Source organism: Plecotus auritus (assembly GCF_963455305.1).
Source record: "Plecotus auritus genome assembly, chromosome: 12".
In the NCBI taxonomy this organism is placed as follows: domain Eukaryota; kingdom Metazoa; phylum Chordata; class Mammalia; order Chiroptera; family Vespertilionidae; genus Plecotus; species Plecotus auritus.
Window position 1 is genome coordinate 21442254 of NC_137778.1, and position 24867 is coordinate 21467120.

The following is a 24867-nucleotide window of genomic DNA, read 5'->3' on the forward strand; positions in this document are numbered from 1 at the left end:
GTCATCCACATTGCTGGTGGGAATATAAAATGATTGTTTCTGGCTTGGGCTTCACAGAGGAGGTGCACTTTTCTTTGACTACTTGACCTTTTTACAGGACTGGCCACTCTTTCCTTGACACTATTCCCTCAGCTTCAGGTTTGGTTCTTGCCCACTTTTTTGGATTATTCCTTAACAGGCTTGCTTTCTTCTGTTCTCTTTTTACACAACAGATTCCACCTTGACCCCATCTCTCCCCATATACTTTCTCTAGATTACCTCATTTACACCTATGATTTCAATTATTTCCTCTGGCCTAAAATTTTTCAAATCTTTATCTCTAGTTCAGACCTCTCTCTAAGCTACAGACCCATATTTCTAACAGACTGTGAATGTTTTCACATGTGTTTGGGGGTCAGAAAGATGCAGATTCAAATGAGGATTGTACTACTTACTAATAGTGTGACTCGGCCAAATTAGATGACCTCTCTGAGTCTCATTTCCCACTTGTAAAATTAGGATAATAACGACTACTTCAAATGGCTTCTGTGAGAATTTAATTATATGTGAAAATGCCTAGCATAGTTCCTGGTACATATAAAAGGTATAAAAATATGTTTTGGTTTCATATATCTCTCCTCCTACCCCTGGCAAGCCACCATCCCACTCTCTCTCTGTCTCTGTGAATTTGGCAACTCTCAAGTACCTCATATAAGTAGGATCATTCCATATTTGTCCTTTTATGCCTGGTTTATGTCATTTAGCATTATATCTTCAAGGTTAATCCATGATGTAGCATGTGTCAATTTCATTCTTTTTAAGGCTGAATAGTAGTTCATTGTATGTACATACCACATTTTGTTTATTCTTTCATTTGTTGGTGGACATTTAGGTTATTTCTGCCTTTGGACAATTGTGAATAATGCTGCTATGAATACCTGCTTTCATTTCATTGGGGTATTTAGCCAGAAGTGGAATTGCTGGATCATTCAGTAATTCTATGTTTAATTTTTTTAGGAACTGCCATATTGTTTTCTACAGCAGCTTCACCATTTTACATTCCCACCAGCAATTCACAAATGTTCCAATTTGTCCACATCATCACCAGCACTTATTTTCAGTATTCTTGATAATAACCATCTTAATGGATGTGAAGTGATGTCTCACTGCATTTTCAGGAAATTTTAATATATAGATGATAACTGACAGGGCGCTCAGATTAAATGAATACCTAACAAATAATGTAAGCCATAAAATGATATAAAGATGTCTTGATTGAGATTAAACCTATTCATTATTTTCAGTTTTATATGGGTATATACTTTTCTTGGAATTGTTTATCATGGTTAAGATAGTAATTATTAGATACTTAGTAATTACTAGATACTAGAGGCCCAAAATTCATGCAAAAGTAGGCCTTCCTTCCCCCGGCTGCCGGCAGTGGTTTCCCTCTGGCACCTGGGATCCGGGCTTCCCTCGCAGCCCTGGCTTTGTCTGGAAGGTTGTCCGGAGGGATGTCCAGTCTAATTAGCATATTACGCTTTTATTATTATAGATAACACACAGACTACCATAGGAATAAAATCAGCAGTACAAACTGATAAGTAAACTAACACCTGAGGTTATTAAATTCATCTCACGTATTTTTATTGAATACTACTCCATGACCTATATGCTATAAGACACTAGGGGATACAAAAGAAGTGTCAGCCATGGTCCCCTGCCCTCAGGTTGCTTACTGTCAAGACAATAAGAAACTCATTGAATAACAAGAACAGTTGTGAGATAGAATGTAATCAAGTGCCATGATGAGATATACTGTGAAAGTGCTTTGGGAGAAGTAATGGAGGAAAAGGGAGGCCACAGTAGTCAAGAGACATCTTCAGCAGGGAATTGTGGCCTATTATGAACTGTAAAGACTAAATGATCATTGATGACCTCTGAGGTGGGCGTAGGGATAGGTAGCAGAAACAGCTCAGTCTAAGATAGGTGTTTGTAATGAAGAATAGTTGAATAAAGTGAAATCAGACCATGGAAGCTATGATACTCAAGAGTAAGGAGTGGACTACTGTGTGTGTGTGTTAAAAAGGAGTACATAATGGATTTTTTTAGTGTTTAATCTACATATGTAGTAGGTTTTTAAAATCTTTTCAATGTACTATTGTTTTGTTTCTTTGCTTGTTTTACATAGTTGAGAGCTTATAAAAACACTAGAGGCCCGGTGCACGAATTCGTGCACTGGTGGGGTCCAGCTGGCCCACCCTGATGGGGGCTATTGGGGGCAGGCTGGCTGGGGCGAGGGGCCGTGGGCAGGGCCGGCGAGGGCCACAGGCGTTCCAGTCGTTCCACCATTTGGTCGATTTGCATATTACCCTTTTATTATATAGGATTCTGATTATTTTTTATTACACTAACAATACTGTGATTTTCTAAGTTATAAATACTTTATAACTATTGTTTTAATTTGCTGCATGCTAATATGCTCAACTGACATATTAACTTTTTCTGTATTGTATTGTTGGACTTTAAATTGTTTCTAATTTCTTGCTAATCTAGATAATGCTGGAATTAACTCAAATTTTTCGTAAGTTTTTTTAAATATTGAAGTATTTTAAAAAATAGATGCTAGCCCTGGCCAGCGTGGCTCAGTGGTTGAACATCGACCTATGAACCAGGAGGTCGTGGTTTGATTACCATTCAGGGCACATGCCCAATTTGCGGTCTCCATCCCCAATAGGGGGCGTGCAGGAGCCAGCAGATCAATAATACTCTCTCATCATTGATGTTTCTATCTCTCCCTCTCCCTTCCTCTCTGAAATCAATACAAATATATTTTAAAAATATATACATATATATTTAAAAAATAGATTCTAGAAATGCAAAACCATAGGCAGTAAACATTTTCTAGATATTATGCTAATTTATGTTCCTACCAACAACAAATAAAAGTGTCTATTTCATAACAGTGGTCGGCAAACTGCGGCTCGCGAGCCACATGCGGCTCTTTTAGCCCCTTGAGTGTGGCTCTTCCACAAAATACCATGGCCTGGGCGAGTCTATTTTGAAGAAGTGGCGTTAGAAGAAGTTTAAGTTTAAAAAATTGGGCTCTCAAAAGAAATTTCAATCATTGTACTGTTGATATTTGGCTCTGTTGACTAAGGAGTTTGCCAACCACTGTCATAGCACCCTCTGTGGTTGGAGAACTGTTGTGTGGACCTAGCACACTCTGAAAATTTTCATTGTGAAAGTAAAGAGTGAATGAGTATGAATGGAAAGAATCATTTCTTGGATTTCTCCACTAGATGTCTGCTTTTTTACCATACAAAGGACATAGAACAGAGTAGATTGAGATATATTGAATTTTTACTGCACAGTATTATAGAAACAGTAATGCAGTAAGCAAAACACCCTTTAGAAGAGAAAGCAGTTTGGCTCTGTTTTCTTATGTACCTAACTTTGAATGCTAGACCAGCTTAACAAATTAATTTTTTAAAATGTATAGATTTAGCTACAGCTTTTGATATAAGCATACTTTGAAAAGTACAGCAATCAGCCAAGGAGAAGTAAAGATGAGTGCATGGTCCTAAAGAGTAAGAATATTCACTCGCTGAATGTGACATATCAATTTGGAGATTATGATTAATAATCTGACGTGAGATTATAGTTTAGGCCAGCGGTTGCCAACCTTTCGGGGACCTCGCAGACCACCGGTTGTCGACTGCTGGTTTAGGCTACCTATTGTCTTTATCCTGAAAAAATAAACGTTTAACCACATTTCTCCTTACTTTGTATTTATTTGTCTTGATTCCCCTGCTCCTTTTCAGCAGCATAGTACAGTTGAGAAAGCAGTATTTTGATCATGAAAGGCCTAGGACCTTGGGCAAGTTATATATAATCTCTCTGAGCCTCATTTTACCCAGCTCAAAAATGGTAATAATGTTTATGTAATAGGGTTGTTGTGAGGATTAAAGAAACAATGTTTGTAAAACTTCAGCACACATAGGAATTAGCCAATGTTTGTTCCTTTTACTTCCCTCACTCTAATAAAATCTCAACTATTCAGTTCCCTTTGGAAAGTTAAACATTCTAGACTAGTGTTGGTTTCAAATAGCTGAACAGTTACTTTCTGCTTTTTATTTTTTGAATGTTTTTCTATAAAATACTTTTTCTAAAATATATCCAATACTTCATTGCTTCCTTCTTAAGTCAATGTACTTATACCATGGGTATTTATAGACGGTGTGAAGCATGGGGCCAGAGCTTCTCTTTCTCTCTTGAGATTGCTAAAATCTACTGGTTGGCATGCAGCCCAGCCTTCTTTATGGCTGGCTGTTCTCTGTGGTCTAAAATGTCTGCAACTTGCCACTGCTGTCACAGCTTTTAATTTCTGCAGGCTGCTACTATTGCTGCCTCTATTCTTTCTTCTAATTGCCATTAGGCTTTGCTGGCCCTCTTACCATTTCTGCTCTACTCCTTGCTTTCCTTCACTGTTCCCTTTCCATGTCTTCTGCCTCTCATAGCATCTCATATTTCATTGGCAAAGACTGGCCTTGCTTTGCTTTCTCAAACCAGCAAGAAAAATCCTTCTCTGCAGTGAGCCAACTAATCACAACATGTTTAATATGACCCTTATCAGCATTTCCCCCCAGAATCTGGGCCCTATTCCAGGTACTTGAGAATGCCAGAAATCAAGTCCCTGGGTTAGTGAGGTATAACTCTGCAAGTAGTTTATTTTTTTGGTCTTATTTAACTTTTATTTTTATGCAAAGTTTTGTGCTAGATGCAAGGGACAAAGGAAATAGGGGTCTATAAAGTTAAACTGTGCCATGATCCTTACCTTCAGAACAGCAGGAAAACACAGACATATTCATATGATACAAGGTAAAGGATGAAGGTGGTTGAGAAAAAGCTTAAGTAAGGGTTATGAAGGCTCATGGTTCTCTAACCAATTGATGTTTCTCTCTCACATCGGTGCTTCTCTTTCTCCTTTCCTCTCTCCCTAAAAAGCAGTGAAAACATATCCTTAGGTGAGGATTAAAAAAAAAATTTGTTAAGTTATAAAGAAGAGTGGCTGCTTTTAAACCAATCTCAGAGAAGTGGGTGGTGGTTCCATTTGTAAGTTAAATGGAATTTGTATTAAAGAAGGGAGGACCAAGCCAGATAGAGAGGAGCTGCCATTTTAAATGTAATGGGAGAAAAAAATAAACTTTTGAAAAAAATAAATGTAATGGGAAAGAATCACATAGGGATGTCATGGGTGCATTTTTTTCTTTTCTTATTTGAGAGTCTGAGTTTAAATTTTCCATATTATTTTGTCATTTGTGTTTCTTACAAACTTTTATTTACTTGGATAGAAAGGATATGGAGGTATAGTGTAGGGATTGCACATTTATTTCTTTTGTACTTTGAATTGTTTTTATTGTTGACTCGATTACAGTTGTTACCCCATTTCTCCTACCTTTGCCTTCCCCCAACCTGCCCCCAGCGCCCCTAGTTCTTCACCACATTATTGTCTATGTCCATGGGCTATGCATATATGCATATATATTCTTTGGTTGATCTCTTCCCATCCATCTCACTCCCCTCTCCTCTGAGATCTGTCTGTACTTTGAATTTTAAACACGGTTGAATTTGTCTACATTTTAACTTTATTATGTGATTTTGTTTATTTTTAATTCAACTGAGTATTTTTATTTTACCCTAGTGTATAATCCCTTGCAAAGATTTCAAATGTATGACCGATTTTAATTTATTGGAATTGTTTTTGCTGCTGTTTATAACAACTCCATACTTATTAAATTTGAACATTTCTTTTAAGCTAAAACAGAAAGGAAAAGCATAAATAACCATGACAAACAACCCTCTTCTGGTGTGGTCATTCGAAATGAAACAACCAAAAAAAATTAATCAACTTAAATTTAGAAAAATTAGCTGATATAAGTTGTAAACCAGATGAGTAAAAGCTTTCACTTACTCATTCTTGACATTCAATTCCATTTATTCTTTGTAATATATTTTAAAACAGAATGTTTATAAAGACTAAGGTTTGGGTTCCTATATCCTATTTTGAGGTTACTGAGAAAAAATGTTTTGAGTCATATTCCTTTAATACAAATTCCATTTAACATACAAAGAGGAATAACAAGAGGTAAAGATTTTGTAGATACAAGATGATGTGTTTTATTAAAGCTTCATAATCGTAATAGTAAGAGTATGGTAATGTAGTTGCTTTAAATAATTATTAATAATGATTAAAAACTAAACAGGATTTATATTAGTTATAATCATCGAGTTCATTGATCAAACATTTCGTGAGTACTTATTATGTGCTAGGCATACAAAAGATGAATGAAAGAAGAAGAATTTTAAATTTAGGTCTCTAAAGACTACAATTTGATTAGAGAGTAATTTAAAATAATCATCCTTTCTCTGTTTCTCTCAAATACCTATTTAGACATTTCAAGGTAGTTAGATATATAAACAGATCGGAATTGAGGAAAATTCTTGATGTCTTTTTAAAGTACTCCCTTTCTCTAGTACTTTTGGAAGACAGAAAAGAGAATAAAATTAGAAGACAACTTGGTTTTCCTTCTGTCTTTCTATTCTCGGCTTGCCAATCAATTCTGTGATTGGAGTCATGGTTCTTATGTTCATATCCCTGCTCTAAGTGATTTCTAGGTGGACATGCTCGAAGTTGAAAGATCAAAAATCTCAGTATTTCACATTAAATACTATAACACTTCAGCTCCCAACATCTGATCTCAAAAGCCACAAATTAGGCATGGTGATCTGAAGAACATAGCAAACAAGAAGTGGATGATGCCAGGTGGGGTAACCCTGTCATGCTTGTAACTGTAAAGAGCCATTTATAAGTAACCATGATTTTAATTGGTTTGATAAATTTTTATTGGAAATAGCTAATAATTGTACTCACTGAGAAATGTTTACAAACATATAGATGGTATTCCACATCAGAGAAAGTACAAGTATATAGTAATTTTTTCTTATTACATGCATGCTCAAAGGGTAATGTTCCAATTATTTGAAAAACCTGCAGGTTTTTCACTCTCCAAAGATGCCAGTTAAATGAGGTGGTACTATACCTCCTTTTTTGTTGTTGTTCAAGTAAGGAGTATGCCTTTAACCTTCAACTGAAGGCTTACTCATGTGTCTAGAAAAATTCTTTAAAAAATAATCACAAAATATATTTGCAAGCTTCCAAATTGTAAATTTAGTTTATTAGTCACAGATCTCATAGAGAAAGAGGCAGTACATTCTAAGCTTAGAAATAATATTAAAAATTATCCCAAATCATATTACTAACTCATTATTTTTACCACTACTTCCAATACCTCATAACCAATTTTCTTTAGTGCCTCCTTGTATACTCACTTGAAATACTATTTTTAAAATAAAATTTAAAATCAAATAATTTATCAAATTATTGGGTAAGAACAAAACCTCTCTTTAGGCACATGAGAAAATGCATCCCCTCTGTGCAGCTCTGCTATTACGCTTAATGGTTCATGCTGCCTTACCTCTGTACCTTTAGAACTTAACATTGGCAGAGATGGTAGGTCAAGTCTGAACTAAATTAGAGTATCAGTATCACTATGGTCACAAAAAAAGAAATCCATTAACATTCAGCAAAATTTTCTGCTCATAGAGAAAGAACATCTAGGAAGCACGTTATTCCCATGACTGCAATATATATATATAATCTTGACTTGGAAATATGGCTTTTGATTCAGATTGATAAAAGGTAGTTAACAGTAGGGAAGAAATCAGGACTTGGCTATAGTGTTTTAATGCACAGAAAACAGTGTTATTAGTGACTTAATGTTAAAAGGATAAAATAGTGTTTATATCTGTTCTGAGCAAAATATTAATATTTTCATCAATACTTCATATGATAGAATAAGAAAACAAACTTCTTATATTTGATAGGGTGCCCAATCTGGAGATAGAAGAAAGCTAAGTCCTTAAAAAAATAATCATATATAATAAAGAGGTAATATGCAAATTGACCATCACTCCAACACACAAGATGGCCACCACAAGATGGCTGGCAGGGGAGGGCAGTTGTGGGCGATCAGGCCAGCAGGGGTGGGCAGTTGGGGGGGACCATCCCTGTAAGGGAGGGCAGTTGTGGGCGATCAGGCCAGCAGGGGAGGGCAGTTGGGGGAGACCAGCTCTGTAGGGGAGGACAGTTATGGGCAACCAGGCCTGCAGGGGAGGGCAGTTACAGGCAACCAGGCCTGCAGGGGAGGACAGTTAGGGGTGACCAGGTCAGCAGGGGAGGGCAGTTAGGGGCAATCAGGCTGGCAGGGGAGCAGTTAGGCGTCGATCAGGCTGGCAGGGGAGTGATTAGGGGGTGATCAGGCTGGCAGGCAGAAGCAGTTAGAGGCAATCAGGCAGGCAGGCAGGTGAGCGGTTGGGAGCCAGCAGTCCTGGATTGTGAGAGGGATGTCCCAGATTGGAGAGGGTGCAGGCTGGGCTGAGGGACACCCCCCACCCCCTGTGCACGAATTTCATGCACCAGGCCTCTAGTTATGAATAAAATGTGGACATGATAAAAATAACAGTACAAAAGTGTCAGTGCAGAAGACATGTGGGAAGAGAATCAAGAGTGACCAACTCATTCTGTGCACATAGGGAAGAAAAAAGGAAGTCAACCTGAATATAGTAGTGATTTTGCACCTAGTTAACTATAAACTACATATCCTATTCATTATTGTTTAGGCCCACATTGGATTATTACAGCTAGTATTATACTCCACACTATAGGAAATATGTGGGACTTAAAAAAGTTCAAGTAAATGAAAAAAGGTAGTCAAGAGATTAAGTAATAAACCAATGGGGAAAGATAAATATACTCATTGTTTCATTTCATGAAAGCACACACTGTATGCAAGACACTGTGATAGGCCCTGGATGAAAGCCATAATACTTGCCTATAGGAAGCTTACAGCCTCAATAGAAGAGAAAGAGTAATACACAGAGTGTATGCTATGCACAGTGCTAGAAAGCAGGGCCACCTAACTCTGCCTGAGGACTCAGGAGGGTTCCTGAAGAAGATGAACTGAGTCATAAAGGTTGTAAAATAAGTTTTTTTTAAACCCAAAGCTTAAAAAAAAAAGTAGTGAGTTTAAACCCACATTGGGCTGCCCTGCAAGAATTGGCCAGTCTCAATACCCATGGGGTAGAGATCTCAAAACCAACCACCATCAGGAAAAAAGTAGACTAAAAATAATCTGCCCACCAACATGTGGACAAGGAGAGTTTGTCTTGGTCTGTGCTCCAAGCCTAGTAGTGGGAAGGGAGAGAGATTTGCCCTTTTAAAATTTGCACTACTTAAGGGTTCAAAAATCTACAAGCTAAGAAAACACAAGGATCTCAGTTTGATAATATCTCAGAGAGGTGCCTGGCAAATACAAAAGCAAAATCATTGTGGAGGGAAAGACTTTCAATCCAGAATTTTTCATATAAAACCCCATTTAAAATGAATTTACAGTCCTAAATTATAAAGCACTCAGGAAGCTATCAAAAAGAGAACCTCAGGCAGCCCAATAGGCATCCACGTGTATTGTCACCCAGCCGCCTCCTCTTTCTGAACTCAGAGAACTAGAGGAACTATTAAAGACTACAAAGTAAGTCTACCTACAATGCTCCAATGTATCAAAGACAAATTTTAAAACAGGAGAAAAGAGCAAGACACTGTCTTTAAAGGCTGCAGGATAGTTTTCCAGCAGAGTGAAGAGCAGTTACAGATGTGGGAGTCCCAATTGATTAGTAATTGGCAGTCACAAAATTGGGAGGAGAAGGAATTGGGAGGAAGATGACCAAGGTTTGGGTCATAAATTGTCTTGCATACTGTATTAGTGAAGACACTTGTTTGCAGTGACGAAACTATCACATTTGTCTAGGGAGTATTTTGTTGTTGGCTCATCTAACCAAGAAAGGCAAGGGTATAGTCAGAATGACAAGAACCAGAGACTCTCAGTCCCTCTCCATCTCTCACTACTATTTCTTTCTTTGTCAGTACTTCTTCCTTCTTTTCTCCTACTGCAGACTTTTCTCCAAAAGTGGAGAACATTGCCTCTTGCACCTTTTACTTTTCTATTTTTTTAAATGGTTGTGAAATAGCCGAAACCGGTTTGGCTCAGTGGATAGAGTGTCGGCCTGCGGACTGAAGGGTCCCGGGTTCGATTCCGGTCAAGGGCATGTACCTTGGTTGCAGGCACATCCCCAGTGGGGGATGTGCAGGAGGCAGCTGATCGATGTTTCTCTCTCATCGATGTTTCTAGCTCTCTATCCCTCTCCCTTCCTCTCTGTAAAAAAATCAATAAAATATATTTTAAAAAATAAATAAATAAATAAATAAATAAATAAATAAATAAATAAATGGTTGTGAAATATACATTTTTAAGTGTGCAGGTTAGTGACGTTAACATTCACATTGTCATGCATCCATCACCACTATTCATCACCAGACTTTTTCACCATTCCAACCTGAAATGCTGTACCCATTACCCACATTCCTCTCTCCCCACAACCCCTGGTAACCACAGAAGTTACTATGAGGCTCAAAGATCTAACTTCTTCATTTTATGTATCTGATAAACCTATAGAACTTTGTAATATCAGATATTTGCTATAGCTTATGTACTTCCATACTTTTGCAATAACTTAGACTTCTAAATGTATTTTTTGTTTCTTTTATAGGACAATGAAGGACAAACAGCTCTACATTATGGTAAGATGTTTCATAACTATTAATCATTTGAAACTTTTCTCTATATGTTTATCTCAACTTTGTCCAGCACTATTTAGTGCTTAGAAAAATGCCTGGCCACTAGCAAAGATACAGTAACTTTTTGTTTAAAAAAAATAGATTAATCTCTAAAGTTGAAGATATATTAAAATTCTTTTTTTTTTTCTTTTAATCTTTATAGTTGAAAGTATTACATAGGTCCTCCTTTTTCCTCCATTAACCTCTTCCAGCCCTCTCCTATCTTCTCCTCCCTCCCCCAGGCCCTTACCTCCCCATTGTCTGTGTCCACAGTATATTAAAATTCGTATGGGCCCATTCATAGGAATGTGGGTAATGGGTACAGCATTTCTGTACTACTTATCAACAGGAATGAAGGCTCCTCCAATCTCCCTTTGAAATTTTATTATTTCATTCTTTTACTGTCAGCGACAACTAAGATGCTAATCACTGTTACTGTAGGAGCTAGAATCTATCCTGCAAACAATAATTTCTTGATGTAATTGAAGAAAAATAGATTTTATTTTTTAACTCATTTCCCCTACTAACTTATTAGCATAGTTAAGTAATCTTCATTTAAGTCACCTATAAAATAGAGGATAATGGCTTTAAAGAGCTACTGGGTAAATTCAATGAGGTAAAAGATATTGAAGTATTTTGTAAAGTGTAAAGTACTAGTAAAAGTATTCCTATATTTTTTCTATTTGGATGTGAATATGGTTGAATAAGAGACAACCATCAATATTTAAATCAGATAAAGGATCAACCACCTTCAGACCTTTTGGGAGGGAATTAGGCTATTTTACTAGTTTTGGCAATCCCAGATCACCATTCAGTAGTAAGTATCCCGGGTGCCCCTGGGCACTTTTGTCCACTGCTTAGTATTTGCTTGGATGTCAAGCACCTCACTGGGTTGTCTAGGAATCTAAATTATTGGGCTAGCTGTTATGGTAACTTGGCCTGATAAAAAGGATTGAAATGTCACCAAATGCATGCCCCAACTCATTTATGACTGTAGCTAGTGGCAAACTTTTTGACTCTAGGGCCACAATGGGTTCTTAAACTGGACCGGAGGGCCGGAACAAAAGCATGGATGGAGTGTTTGTGTGAACTAATATAAATTCAAAGTAAAGGAGCGGAGGGGAGAGCAAGAGAACCGGATAGAACAGCCGGATCCGGCCCGCGGGCCGTAGTTTGCCCACGGCTGAATCACCTGGGTACCCAAAACCAGCTGCAAGTCTGCTTCTAGATACATACCCTAGAAATATTAATGGACATGTATATAATGAGACATGATTAAGAACATTTATTGCAGCATTACTTATAACAACCAAAATTTTGTTTTATTAAACTTTATAGTCCTTTCTGTACTGTACTTAAAATATTTGTTAATTAAAATTACATATATATAATATACATACACACATTTCCGACATTTGCAAATGAAAATCTCAAGTCCAGAGAGGGTAACACGAGCTGTAGGTAGCAGAGACCAGAAACTTGTGCAGGTCTCCTGGTTAAACTTCCAGTGCTCTTTTCTTAATTCCATAAATAATTACAGTCCTAATATCCTTTTAAAACACATTATTTTGTGGAAGATGATCTCTTCTAGAAATAAAATAAATGAAAATCCTTTACCATTGGTCACCTCAGTCAGTGAGTCAAGGCTATTTTTCAAAACCGTATTTGTGAGTAAACATATATATCAATATCTGTGTCTGTCTTTGCACTTTTATAGTCTTATTTCTGTTCACTGAGAGTTTAAACATTAATAAAAATTATCCCTGATTCAGGAATCCTGGCCAAAATTGATCTTGTAAAACCTCTATTTCTATCTCATTATATTATTTATTGTAGAAGGAACAAAATAAATATCATATATGTTATAATCAAGATAATTAAGCATAAAAATAATATCATTAGTTAGAGGTTTTTGGCATTACAAATATATAAAACTAAAATATTCTGACAACCAGGAATATTTCATGAAATTAATATTTTAAGTTAATAATCACTTATAGGAGTGATTCATTTTTAATTTATATTCTTTAACCAGGTCACTAGACTTTTGCCAGTTTTTAAGCTCATCAAAACAAAGTCTGGCATACAATAATAATAGTAATTATCATTTATTAAGTACCTACCAAATGCCAGAGAATCTGCTGGGCATAGTTTATCTTTTTAGTCACTTAATGTTATTTAACCTTTTTTTATTTAATAGGCACTCAATAGCTATTTGTTGATTTGGTTTGATTTTAGGACCCTTAACCTATTCTTGAGACTTTCATAAAACTAAAAGTATAGTTAAATCCAGGAAGTGCAAAGACAATGTTGGGGATGTCTTAGGGGCTTAGCTACTACTTTTTATGAATTACAGTTTGGCTTGACAGCTGTCCTTGTGTTGACAGCTCTTCTGATTATAGCAGTTGTCAAACTCCATCCTTAAGCAGGTTGTAAATCCTGGCTTCGTCTGATTAAAACTGGGTCAGAGCCAATGGCAGGTTAACTAGAGGCCAGTATTCTACTACTGTACGGCCATACTGGTTCTTTCCAAATGGGCTTTGCATAGCCGCATACTAAAACCCTTATTTGCCTCAATTTTACTTGGGTGATTTTGAATCTTCAGATATTGGTCCTCCTGTTATTTTATAATTAAACATGATCCTTGCTGAAGAGTATATTAATATAAGTGTGGTCTTCCTTGTAAATGGCCTGTTAGCCTTCCCCTCCTCTCCCTCCACTGGGAATACTAACATCATTGCATCTGTGTCTCCCAGGGGAAATCAAGGCTTTTCCTTGCACGTGCAGTCATGTGATTTCAGAGTGGGCAGGCTTTGTATCCTCATGAGCCCTTGGTCTTCCACGTAAAGCACCATCTGTTCTGTTCCTTCCACGCTGTTACAGGGCAGTGGGAGGAGGCATTCGAGTGAAAATAAATAAAATAAAAAAAGAAAGAAATTCATCATCAAAACCCTGAGGATTAATGGAGTCAGAAGGCTCACTGCTCTGAATGAAATTCATCTTCACCTGTGCCAGTGTCAGGGCTGCCTCTATGGCACTTGATAAATAGAGGTTCCCAGGGTACCATAAATTTAGCAACTGTTCTTCTCCCTGTGGACTTGCTCAAGCTTTTCTGAGACGGGCTTATGACTGTTCTTCTATTTCCCAGCACATTGTGGGCACCAATATATCCCCTCATTAATTGGGTAAAATGTTAGCCCCCTTTCCTTCTCACCCCCTCTCTCATCTTCTTTGCCTTTGTCCATTTTGAGGGAGTGGGCAGCTCACACGTCTCTAAAAGATGACTCTGCCTCATGAATTGTGCTTCACTGAAGATGCCAAAGGCAAAGAAATCAATTAACTAATGAATTTTGAGCAAACACTAGGTTCCCAGCACAGTGCTAGAGGGAGGAGAGAGAATAAAAAAGCATGAAATCAAGTAACTCACCATCTAATTGGGGGTTCAACGCCTATTAAAAAATAACCCCAGCTATTTGTTGGGCACTTACCTGTGCCAGGAGGCTCTGCGAATCATAAACATAGTTCATGCCTATCCACAGTGAATCTCCAAGAGGTGGAGCCGCAGTGCCCACCTTATACTGGGTATGATTCACCTGTGTGGTTTTCCTGTCCTGTAAACCAGTCTTACTCTTCACTGCCTTTTTGTCTCTCTACTACAGCTTCCTGATTCCTTATGCTCTCATTTCGGTCTGCCTTTGCATAAACCCCTGGCACTTGTTAATCAAACTCCTTTCCTTATGGATAGCATATCCCTTACTCACAAGTACTGTTTTGTAATCCTTAAAGTCCAAACATAAATCTCATTTTATAGTTAGACTTGAGCTAAAATTGTATTCACATCTGTTAGGTTAAGGGGATTGTTATACAGCCTCGTTAGCCTTTTCTCAACTGGTTAGCTATCGTCCTCTAGCTGTGGAACTTAAAAAATTTTAAGCTCCACTCCTGAGTTAGTACTCACAGATTATATCATCTCTCCCTTCCTCTTACAGCATCTATGAAATCAGTGCCCCTTTGTCTGAGATGGCCAGCTTAGTGTTTTCAGCCAGAGTGCACATCTACTTAGACTGGATCTTCATGCTTAGTATCTCAAGTGTTGGGTTAGATTTGAGCCAATAGTGGTCTGACAGATCATGCTAGTTATTATCCTGTGTTACAGATTTATACACTGGGAAATTTATTCCTCTGATACTGCTTTAAAAGTTCCAATTTTAAAATCTAACCAAGTGTTTCTCACAATAAGTTGAGACTGATAGCTGCGGCAAAAAGGTTAAATGATTATTTCTCAAAATACAAATGTCATGCAGTTCTATGCAGGAGAAATATCCTCCTCTCACAGCTACTTAATATTAGGCAATGTGTCTTTAACTTTGTTATATTTTGTAAGAAACTGTCTTCCATTTGGAATCTAATTTGGTGTACAGTGATTCATGGTATAATGTTCATTATATTATTTGGGGAGATATTTTTAAATTCTCGATGAGATGTTATAATTCTAAACACTTTCTGTTGAATCCTGGGCCTTGGTAAATATATCCAGTCTTCACCTTCTTCCCCATCTGTGCCATATCCCAAAATATGATCTCAACCCAATACCTGCCCCAAGTATAGACTAGGCAATTTTTGCCCTTCTCTGTTTTGCTCCTCCCCTATTAATTCAGTTATCAAATATGTAGTTTCAGTGGCCGTCTAAGAAATCCTACCCCACTGAAGGCAGAGATAGGGTTCCCAATTGGTCTGATTTTAGTTCAGAAAAAATTCTGCCCTCTACCTCGATTCTCTTAGAACCATCTCTGACCTTGTGCTATTATGAATTAGAATTTGGTGCCTAAGTTTGTCCCAAGTTCACAACTCATCCCAACCTGGTTTGGACTGTTGACTCTGTGCCTAGTTCACCTCATACAGCCAGGAAGCCCTGAGCTCCACCAGGGGAGTGAGAGCAGTTAAGGGAGCCAGAGAAACTATTTTACTTGAGTACCAACAGAGAGCAAAAGAAGAAATGTCACACTAAGTCATTTAAAATCAAACTCTCAGAGAGCTCTGCTTCCATATAAGATCCAGCAAAGAGTGACAAGCCCCTACAAGACACACAGACTATTTCACTTTGGTGGAGCAACTGAGGAAGAGGCAATCACCATAAAACAGATAAGAAAAAAACCTTCAAGTGAGCTAAAATGACATTTTAGAATAATTCAGACCCAAGAAGAGTCCTCACTCCAGTGCTCTTTATCATTAACTGATGCTCTTAAGAGAAATTGAGAATAGAGAGACCCCTCCTCTGTGGCATACAGTTGTGAAACTCTGCCACTTCCCTGGACCCTTAGTTCATATGAAGCAAAATCCTTAAACCACTGGTGGTAAATCAGAAAACTTTTCTGTCCTCCTCCTGTCCTTGGGCCCAGGCAGATATCCACTGCTTTTGGAGGAGGAATAAAAGCAAAATCTGCCGCCAAGGAGGAGCAGGGAACCCCTAGGCTCTGAACCTTGCACCAACATAAAGCAGAGAAATCTCACCACTGGGGCAGGGTAGGAGACTCTCTCCCACTCAGGACATGTTCTCCCTCATACAAGGCAGAGTTGGGTTGACATTTCTGGGAGGGGGTACAAGAACACTGAGAAATCACCACTCCTGAGAGTCTGCCTGAGACTGAGACCAGGCCAAGAGGACAGAGAACTGCATCCCACTCCCACCATGAGCTTTATCCTGAATAATAAGCAATGGCAGTCTTAGAAGCAGAGTTGAAAGAGACTCCCTTTGTGGTAGACATGCAGAGACTACTGAAAGCTGAAGGTGGAGCAAGAATACTGAAAAAACCCTCTGATACCCTGGACTGCACACAAAGTGTAAGGGAGCAGCAGCCCACACCTGGAGGAATTGAAATGGGTGATATACTGAAGTTACCTATTGGACCCACAAACCTCAAATCCAGTTCAACTGCTGACTAGATTTAACCAACACCTGTACTAATGGCATGACAGAAGAAAAGGAATCATTTATTGGGGTAAATAGTATTCTTTACTGCAGCCTCCACTGTCCTTCTACACACAGTGTTCTGCGTTCAATCAAAAATTATGAGACACAAAAAAGCAAGGGGAAAAAACAACCCTTTGTCAAGCAATAAATCAGTAATTGATAGAGCAAGTAGATAATAATTCAGCGAGGATATGAAAGATTTGAACAGTACTGTCAATCAATTTGACTTAATTGATATCTATAGACCTTTCCATCTAATAAATAGAATAAACATTATTTCAAGTACACATGGAATACTTTGCCAAGATCGACCATATTCTAGGCGATACAACAAATTTCAACAAATGTAAAAGAAATTGTGCAAAGTTTGCTCTACGACCACCTCAGAATTAAATTAGAAATTAATAACAGACACACATCTGGAAAATCCCCAATTCTAAAACATTTAAATACACCTCTAAATAATTCATAGGTCAAAGAAGAAATATCAAGGGAAATTAGAAAATATTTTGAACTAAATGAAAATATCAAAATGTGTGGAATGCAGCTAAAAGCAGTGTTTAGAGGGAAATTAAATACTTTTACTAGAAAAGAATAAAGGTCTCAAAGCAATGATCTAAGATTCTACCTTTAAAAAAATTAGAAAAAGAAGAGCAAATTAAGTCCAAGGTAAGCATAGGAATCTATATATATAAAAGCCTAATATGCTAAGTGTCCGACTGATCAGTTGACCATTCGGTTGACCACTTGACCAGCCGCTATGATGCACACTGACCACTAGGGGGCAGATGCTCCAACCGGTAGGTTAGCTTGCTGCTGGGGTCTGGCCAATCGGGACTGTGGAGATGGGCCGGACATGCCCTGGAGCCCTCTTGCAGTCCCTCCCCAGCCAGTCAACCTCCTGCAGTCCCTCCCCAGCTGGCCGGCCCCCATCGGGCCTGATCGGGACTGGGCAAGACGTCCCCAATCGGCCCCAATCACTGGCCAGGCCAAGGGAGCCCACCATGTATGAATTCATATATCAGGCCTCCTCTAGTATAATAATAAAGATCAGAGCAGAAATCATTAAAATAGAAAACCAAAAAAAAAAAAAAATCCATGAGAAAATCAATGAAACCTTTAAAAAGTTCAATAAAACTGAAAGGTCTTTAAAAAAAAAAAAAGGAAAAATTACCAATTTGAGGAATGAAAGGAAGATATCAACATAGATTCTACAGATATTATGAAGCAAATAAGGGAACATTATGAACAATTTTATGCCAATAAATTAGATAACTTAAATGGACAAATTTCTGAAAAGACCCAAACTACCAAAAGATACAAACTATTTCTCTCAAAAAGAAATAGGTACCCTAGATAGTCCTACATTTATTAAAGAAATTGAATTTGTAGCCAGAAACTTTCCCACATCAAGATCTTCAGAACCTGATTGCTTCATTGATGAATTCTACTAAATGTTTAAGGAAGAAATACCAGTTCTACACACAAACTTTCCAGAAAATAAAAGGTGAGGGAACACTGCCCAACTCATTCTATGAGGCTCACATTACCCTAATACCAAGACCAGAAAAAGACCCTAGATGAAAAGAAAACTATAGGTCAATATCACTCATGAATATAGATGTAAAAGTTTTTAATAAAATGTTAGCAAATCAAACCCAGCAATATACAAAAAGAATAATCTATATCTATAAAACCCTAATATGCAAATAGACCGAATGGTGGAACAACCGGTCGCTATGACGTGCGCTGACCACCAGAGGGCGTGCATGGAACATGGTGGGCATCAGCAGCGGGCAGCAGAGTGCAGAACATGGCGGGCATCAGCCACGGCAGGATGGTGGAGCAGGTGAGCAGGGGCACCAGACCAAGGTGGGGTGCATTGGTCTCTGTCATCGGGGCGAGACTCTGGTGGTTACTAAAAATTCTCTACTCCCACGCGCCGCGGTCCCGCCTGGCACTCGCACCTGCTGCCGCACCGGGCCTGCTCACAACCGCAGCCGGTGCCAGAGTTCGGTGCTGGCCCCAATTGCTCGGCACCATCAGCAGGTGCAAGCGGGGCTGCTGGCCCCAATCGCCCCTCAGGGCTTCTCCACCTCCCCCTGCTCCTGAGGGGTGATCGGGGCCAGCAGCCACCTCTCGCACCTACTGCCGTCGATGGCCTCATTCGCACTCGCTGACAGCGCCAGAGCCGATGCTCCACCCACTGCTGGCGCCAGCCCCGCTCGCACCTGTTGCCATCGCCTGGTGCTGGTCCCAGTCGCTCAGCGCTGTCGGTGGGTGCAAGCGGTGGCTGCCGGCCTCAGGGCTTCTCCACCTCCCCCTGCTCCTGAGGGGCGATTGGGGCAGCAGCCGCCGCTTGCACCCGCTGAAGGCGCCGGCCCCGCTCACATCCGCTGCTGGTGCCGGCCCCAGTTGCTCTGCACCGTCAGTGGGTGCAAGCCGGGCCAGCACCGTCAGTGCATGGGAGCGGTGGCGGCGGGAGCGGGGCTGCCAGCAGATGGAACTAGGGGCCGGGCAGGGACGTGGAGGATGGGCCAAGACCCGCCCCTGTGCCTGCCGCAGCCTCGTGGCCTACAGTTCCTTTCAAGGTGCATGAATTTGTGCACTGGGCCCCTAGTAAATTAGAGGCCTGGTGCACTAATTCATGCACAGATGGGGTCCCTCGGCCTGGCCTGCGGGGATTGGGCTGAAACCAGCTCTCCGACATCCCCCGAGGGGTCCCAGATTTCGAGAGGGCAGTTCTCAGGTGACATACCCTGGAATCGGGCTCCCTCCTCTCTGGCTCCGGGTGCGTCACCCAAGAACTGCAGCTGCCAAGTTACCACAGCTTGGCAGCTCCTGCTTTGAGCATTTGCCCTGTGGTGGTCAGTGCGCGTCATAGCTACTGGTCAGAGCGTCTGCCCCCTGATGGTCATTGCGCATCCTAGCTACCGGTCAGACATGATCACCAGGGGCAGATGCTCTGACTGGTAGGTTAGCTTGCTGCTAGGGTCTGGCCGATTGGGACTGGGCAAGACAAGCCAGACACGCCCTGGAGCCCTCCCACAGTCCCTTCCCAGTTTACCTATAAGTATAGTGTTTTTGTATGTATGGTATAGATGTTTTAAATTTTTATGTGTTCAAATTTATCAGTTTTAGGTTTTCATGCATTCAGATTTATCAGTTATTTTCTTTATGGTATCTGGGTTTCATATCAAGTGTAGAAATACTCGGGCCTTTTTTTTTTTAAATATATTTTATTGATTTTTACAGAGAGGAAGGGGAGAGGGATAGTTAGAAACATCGCATAACATATCAGCTTTGTTAATTATTAAATTTAGTGTACACTGACATTTTTTAACCACGTTGCTATGTCCTTCTCCTTGACTTTCATTGGCTCTCTTATTCAGTCCCTTATATTTCTGCTAACAGTGGCTAATTTCAAGCCCCTTAAAGAACTACCACAATCTCCTAATTGGTCTGCTACCACACATTTCTAGACTTTCAGGTCACTCTTTATAGAATGATCATCCTAATACAGAAGCCAAATTATGCCACTCCCCAGCTTATTAACTCCAAACTTCTTAGTATGGCTTTCAAGGCACCCTGTCCAGTGCGAATGAAACCCAGCCTCTCTGTGTTTGACCCTCTGTTGTTTGTGTGCGACAGCAGCCAGTTCTCAGCGTTCCTGTGTTCTCATGCCTCTGGCGGTGGTGGTTTCTCACTCTGCAATGCCTTTCCTTCTGAGTTTAGCTGGAATTTTACTCTGTCTTCAAAGCTCAACTTACATACTACCTACTAGTGATGTTTTTCCTGAGTCCTCAACCTTCTCCTCTCCCACCTTCGCATGTGTGTATGTGTGCATATGCACGCATCATAGAACTTATTCATTCTTTTGTGGCAGAGTTGCCGAATTACGTATTCCTCTCCTAGCTGTTTTAGAATACGTTCCCAGAGCAGTAGTCTTTTTTTTTTATTGTTTAAGGTATTACAAATAGTACATATGTCTTCTTTTTCCCCCATTGACCTACCCCCGGCCTCCCCTACCCCCTGGCACATGCCTTAAACGCCCCCCCCCCGTGTCTGTGTCCATTGGTTATCCTTATATACATGCATATAAGTCCTTCAGTTGATCCCCAGAACAGTAATCTTAACCTGTATCCTTGATAAGAATGATATAGTATGTATTCAATAAAGTACTCATTGAATCTAGCTCTTTATCCTTCTTTATTTCCTTTTTTTCTAACCTTTTGTTGTTGCTTTTGTGTAATATATCATACTACAAAAGAGTAATAAAATGTATATGAAGAGTTTAAAATGTAGCTTTTTAAAAATGGACCCAACACCTAGCTTAAGAAATAGAACTTCACCAATATCTGTGTCTACCCAAGCACATAACCTTCCTATACCCCTCCCCCACTGATTAGCACTATTCCAAATTTTATATTAATGATTATAGTTTCACTACATATTTGTGTCTCTGAACAGTGGTGTTTAGTTTCATCTACTTTCTTTTAATTTTGTTTAAATGCAATCAAACGTATATATTTTTTTGACTTTTTCCCTTCAACGTTACGTTTTGGAGATACTCCTGTTGTATGAAGCTAGAGTTCATTAGTTTTCAGTGTTTTGTGGGGTTTCATTTATAAGTAAACAGTATTTTTACATATTATTCTAAATGAGCATTTGGGTGGTTTATGTTTGGGGTCTACTATGAATAGTGCTGCTATGTACATTCTTGCTAATATCTCCTGGAGAAGCCATGCAGAAGTTCCTATAGAGTACATAACATACTGGGAGCAGAGTTGCTGGGTCAGAGCATATATATTTTTGTCTAGGGTCAGTGGGTAATGCCAAATTGTTCTCCAAAGTGCCCTCGCCAGTGTGCCCTCCCACAGCCTCAAGGGGAGTGTCCCTTGTCCTGGTCCTTCTTAAGGCTTGGTGTTGTCTAAGTTTTTCATTTCACCTACCTATTGGGTATGAAATGGTATCTCCTGATTTTAATTTTCATTTCCCTGGTTACTGATGTGGTTGCTCATCTTTTCACGTTTATTGCCATTTATGGTGTGAAATGCCTGTTTTTGCCTTTAGCCCATTTGTCTCAACACCATCTAATTAATGGGTCTTTGTTTCCTCACTGATCTGTGATGCCAGCATACTCATAAATCAAGTCTCCATATATGTACAGAGGAACGTACAGCTCTGTGTTCTAGTCCTTCAGTATGTTTGTCCAACCTGGGGGCCATATCACACCATCTTCATAACAGTCTTGATATCTATAGTTCCTTTTCCCTTCCTGCACCTTTGATTGGTACCATTAATTATTTAGCAGGGAGTGGAGGGGAGAGAAGATCATGCAAAGGGATGGTCTAATTACTAAGCCAGCTTTTATTTTTCATTTACAAATTTTAAAGTTCAGTTAGTTACCCACTTACCCCCTGTTCAAAGACAAAAAAAATTTTTTTCTTTGACATTTACAATATTTTTAGCCTTTTGAGAACCTATCTTTGTTCTCATCAAAGTATAATAGATACTTAAGTACTCTTTTTGTTCTTTCCCTTCATCCCATCTTTAAGAATAGAATAAAAAAGCCTCACAATTGAAAAATGTATTTTGCCCTGGCCAGTGTGGCTCAGTTGGTTCAGCATCCTCCTGTACACCAAGAGGTTGCTGGTTGATTCCAGGTCAGGGCACATGTCCGGGTTTGCAAGCTCAGTCCCCAGTAGGGGGCATGCAAGAGGCAGCTGATCAGTTTCTCTCTCTCATCTATCTTTGTCTATCTCCCTTCTCCTTTCCTCTCTCTCTTAAAAAATCATAATAAAATAAAAAATGCATTTCTTTGTTTTTGGGCAACCAAAAAAGTAAATTTGATTTTCCTATTTCACAAGTCCACTGTACTGTCACAGTTCTGCTTCTGAGGCCAGATCCCCCTACAGCCACTGTAAGGGTTCTCATCATTCTGGATTCCTCACAGCTCAGCACGTGACCCTCCTGCTGAAGTCTGGTCTCTCTGTCTCCGAGTAACCTTGTTTTCATGTCTGTCACTTTCCCTGTTAGCTGCTGCCTGTGAGTTTCTGGACATCGTGGAGCTGCTGCTCCAGTCTGGCGCGGACCCAACTCTGCGAGACCAGGATGGCTGCCTGCCGGAAGAGGTGACAGGTTGCAAAGCTGTGTCTCTGGTGTTGCAGCAGCACACGGCTGGCAAGGCTTAAGCAAAGACTGGAAAGCTACAGTCTAACAGCATAGGGTTTCAGTAATGCAAGAAAACCATACTTCTTTTACCACCCATCTTTGGTGTACATTGGTTAATAAAATGTTCTGAGGAACGGGAATTTTGAAGTCTCAGCAATTCATTCTGCTTGCATACATTCCGACGAGTACAGTTTTGGCGATGAACATGTGTACTGTGCATAATGCAATCCAGTTCTGCTGAGCATGCTCTGAAATTTATCACTGTTCTTAAGGGTGGGGAGAGGAGGAGTCACATCATAGTTCACAATATTAAACATGGCTGCTCTTTTAGGAAACATACAGAAGCAAAACATGACTGACAGGGAAACGTTCATGAAATCCTAGTGTGGTGGGGATCACACAACCATGTGGCATTTTGTACAGCGGGTCTGAATAGGGAGCTAAAATGTCTAGCCTCTTGGCAGACTGAATTGGGAAGATAAGAAAGAAAAGAGGTGTTAAAAAAAAGGCAAAAGGGCAGCATTTTGTCACACTGGGATGTAGAAGTCACAGGAAGTACCAGAATAAGATTTAGTGACCTCACTCTAAGATTGAGACACAGGTTCTGGAGAATTCACTGGTTAGGTCAGGATATCTTAAACTCCCCTTCATATAATAGCAATTTCCCTAGGGCCCTTTTAATTGACTATACTGTCCCTGTCACATGGCAGCAGCCTCTGCATATGGGCTCAGGCCTGAACTGTTAGGCCTGTTTGGGAATGTGAAATAGCCATACTGCCCCAGTACTTAGTGTGATTGAAGTTATTTCAAGATACCAGGAGAGCGTCTGCTTTTTGTTAAAAACACAGACAAGTATGCCACGGTTTTTATGTAAAGGATAAGTATGACACTGTTGAAACTGGCATCCTGCGTTTTCCCCTTTAAGCCTAAAGAACTCCATCTGGGGAGTTCCTTGACTTTCCTTACTATGTAGGAAAGTAGACAGTTGTAATATGAAGAGAAATGAAGTAAGAAACAGGTTGAGATGCAAAGGTGACCATTTAAAAATAATGTTTCTAATGTGTTATTATTTAGATAACAAGCAATAAACGTGCTTAGTGGAGCCCTCAACAATGGATAGGATTTCCAGTAGCTTAGGCTAACCTGTCCTGAAACAAGCCCCTTCAGAAATGGGACATACTAATGCTGCTCACTTTGTGACTTCTAAACTAACTTATTTTCTGAGATGTAAGCCAAGCCATTCCCAAGGCTATTCAGTTTTCAATTATCTGTGGAAGAAATACGATGTTAGTACGTGCTAAAATGGTACTATCATTCTAGTAAAGCTTTCTCTTCATTATCTGCTTTTCCCACAATCCAACATTGCAACCTACTGTTTAGCTAAACACTCTCATGGTCCACATTAATTGAATGTGTTTTAAGAGACATTATGCATTAGTTACAACAAACGCAACCAAGGTGTATGCAGCTTTTATTTTAGTATTTTTTTAATTAAAAAAAATTTTAGTGACATAATTTCAGGAGTCCCCATTTCCCCTCACTTTTGCCCATCTCCACCCTTCCCCGCCTACCCCTTTCTTGGCCTTTACCAAATTATTGTTTGTATTCATGGGGTATGCATATATGTTCTTTAGCTATTTCTTTCACCTTCTTTATCCAGTCATGCCCACTCCCCTCCCCTTGGGCACTGGCCAGTCTTATTCCATTTATTCATGCATCTGGTTCCATTTTGTTTGTTTTATTTTGTTCATTATATTCCGTGTATTAGTGAGATTATATGGTATTTGTCTTTTTCTGACTGGCTTATTTCACATAGCATAATACTCTCCAGGTCCATCCATGCTGTCACAACGGTAAGACTCCCTTCTTTTTTTACAGCCGTATAGTATTCCATTGTGTAAATGTACCACAGCGTTTTTATTCGCTCATCTGCTGATGGGCACTTGGCCTA

General features: G+C 39.6%; 1 protein-coding gene across 1 annotated transcript in view; it reads left to right on the forward strand.

Annotated features, from left to right (window-relative positions):
- Nucleotides 1-23391, forward strand: part of ACBD6 (acyl-CoA binding domain containing 6) — a 149363-nt gene extending 125972 nt beyond the window's left edge. The window contains exons 7-8 of the mRNA XM_080648452.1: nucleotides 10705-10735; nucleotides 22782-23391. Of these exons, the coding sequence (XP_080504578.1) occupies nucleotides 10705-10735; nucleotides 22782-22936 (186 nt within the window). The 3' untranslated portion in view covers nucleotides 22937-23391. The remainder of the gene's footprint in view (nucleotides 1-10704; nucleotides 10736-22781) is intronic.
- The last annotated feature ends 1476 nt before the right edge of the window (nucleotides 23392-24867 follow it).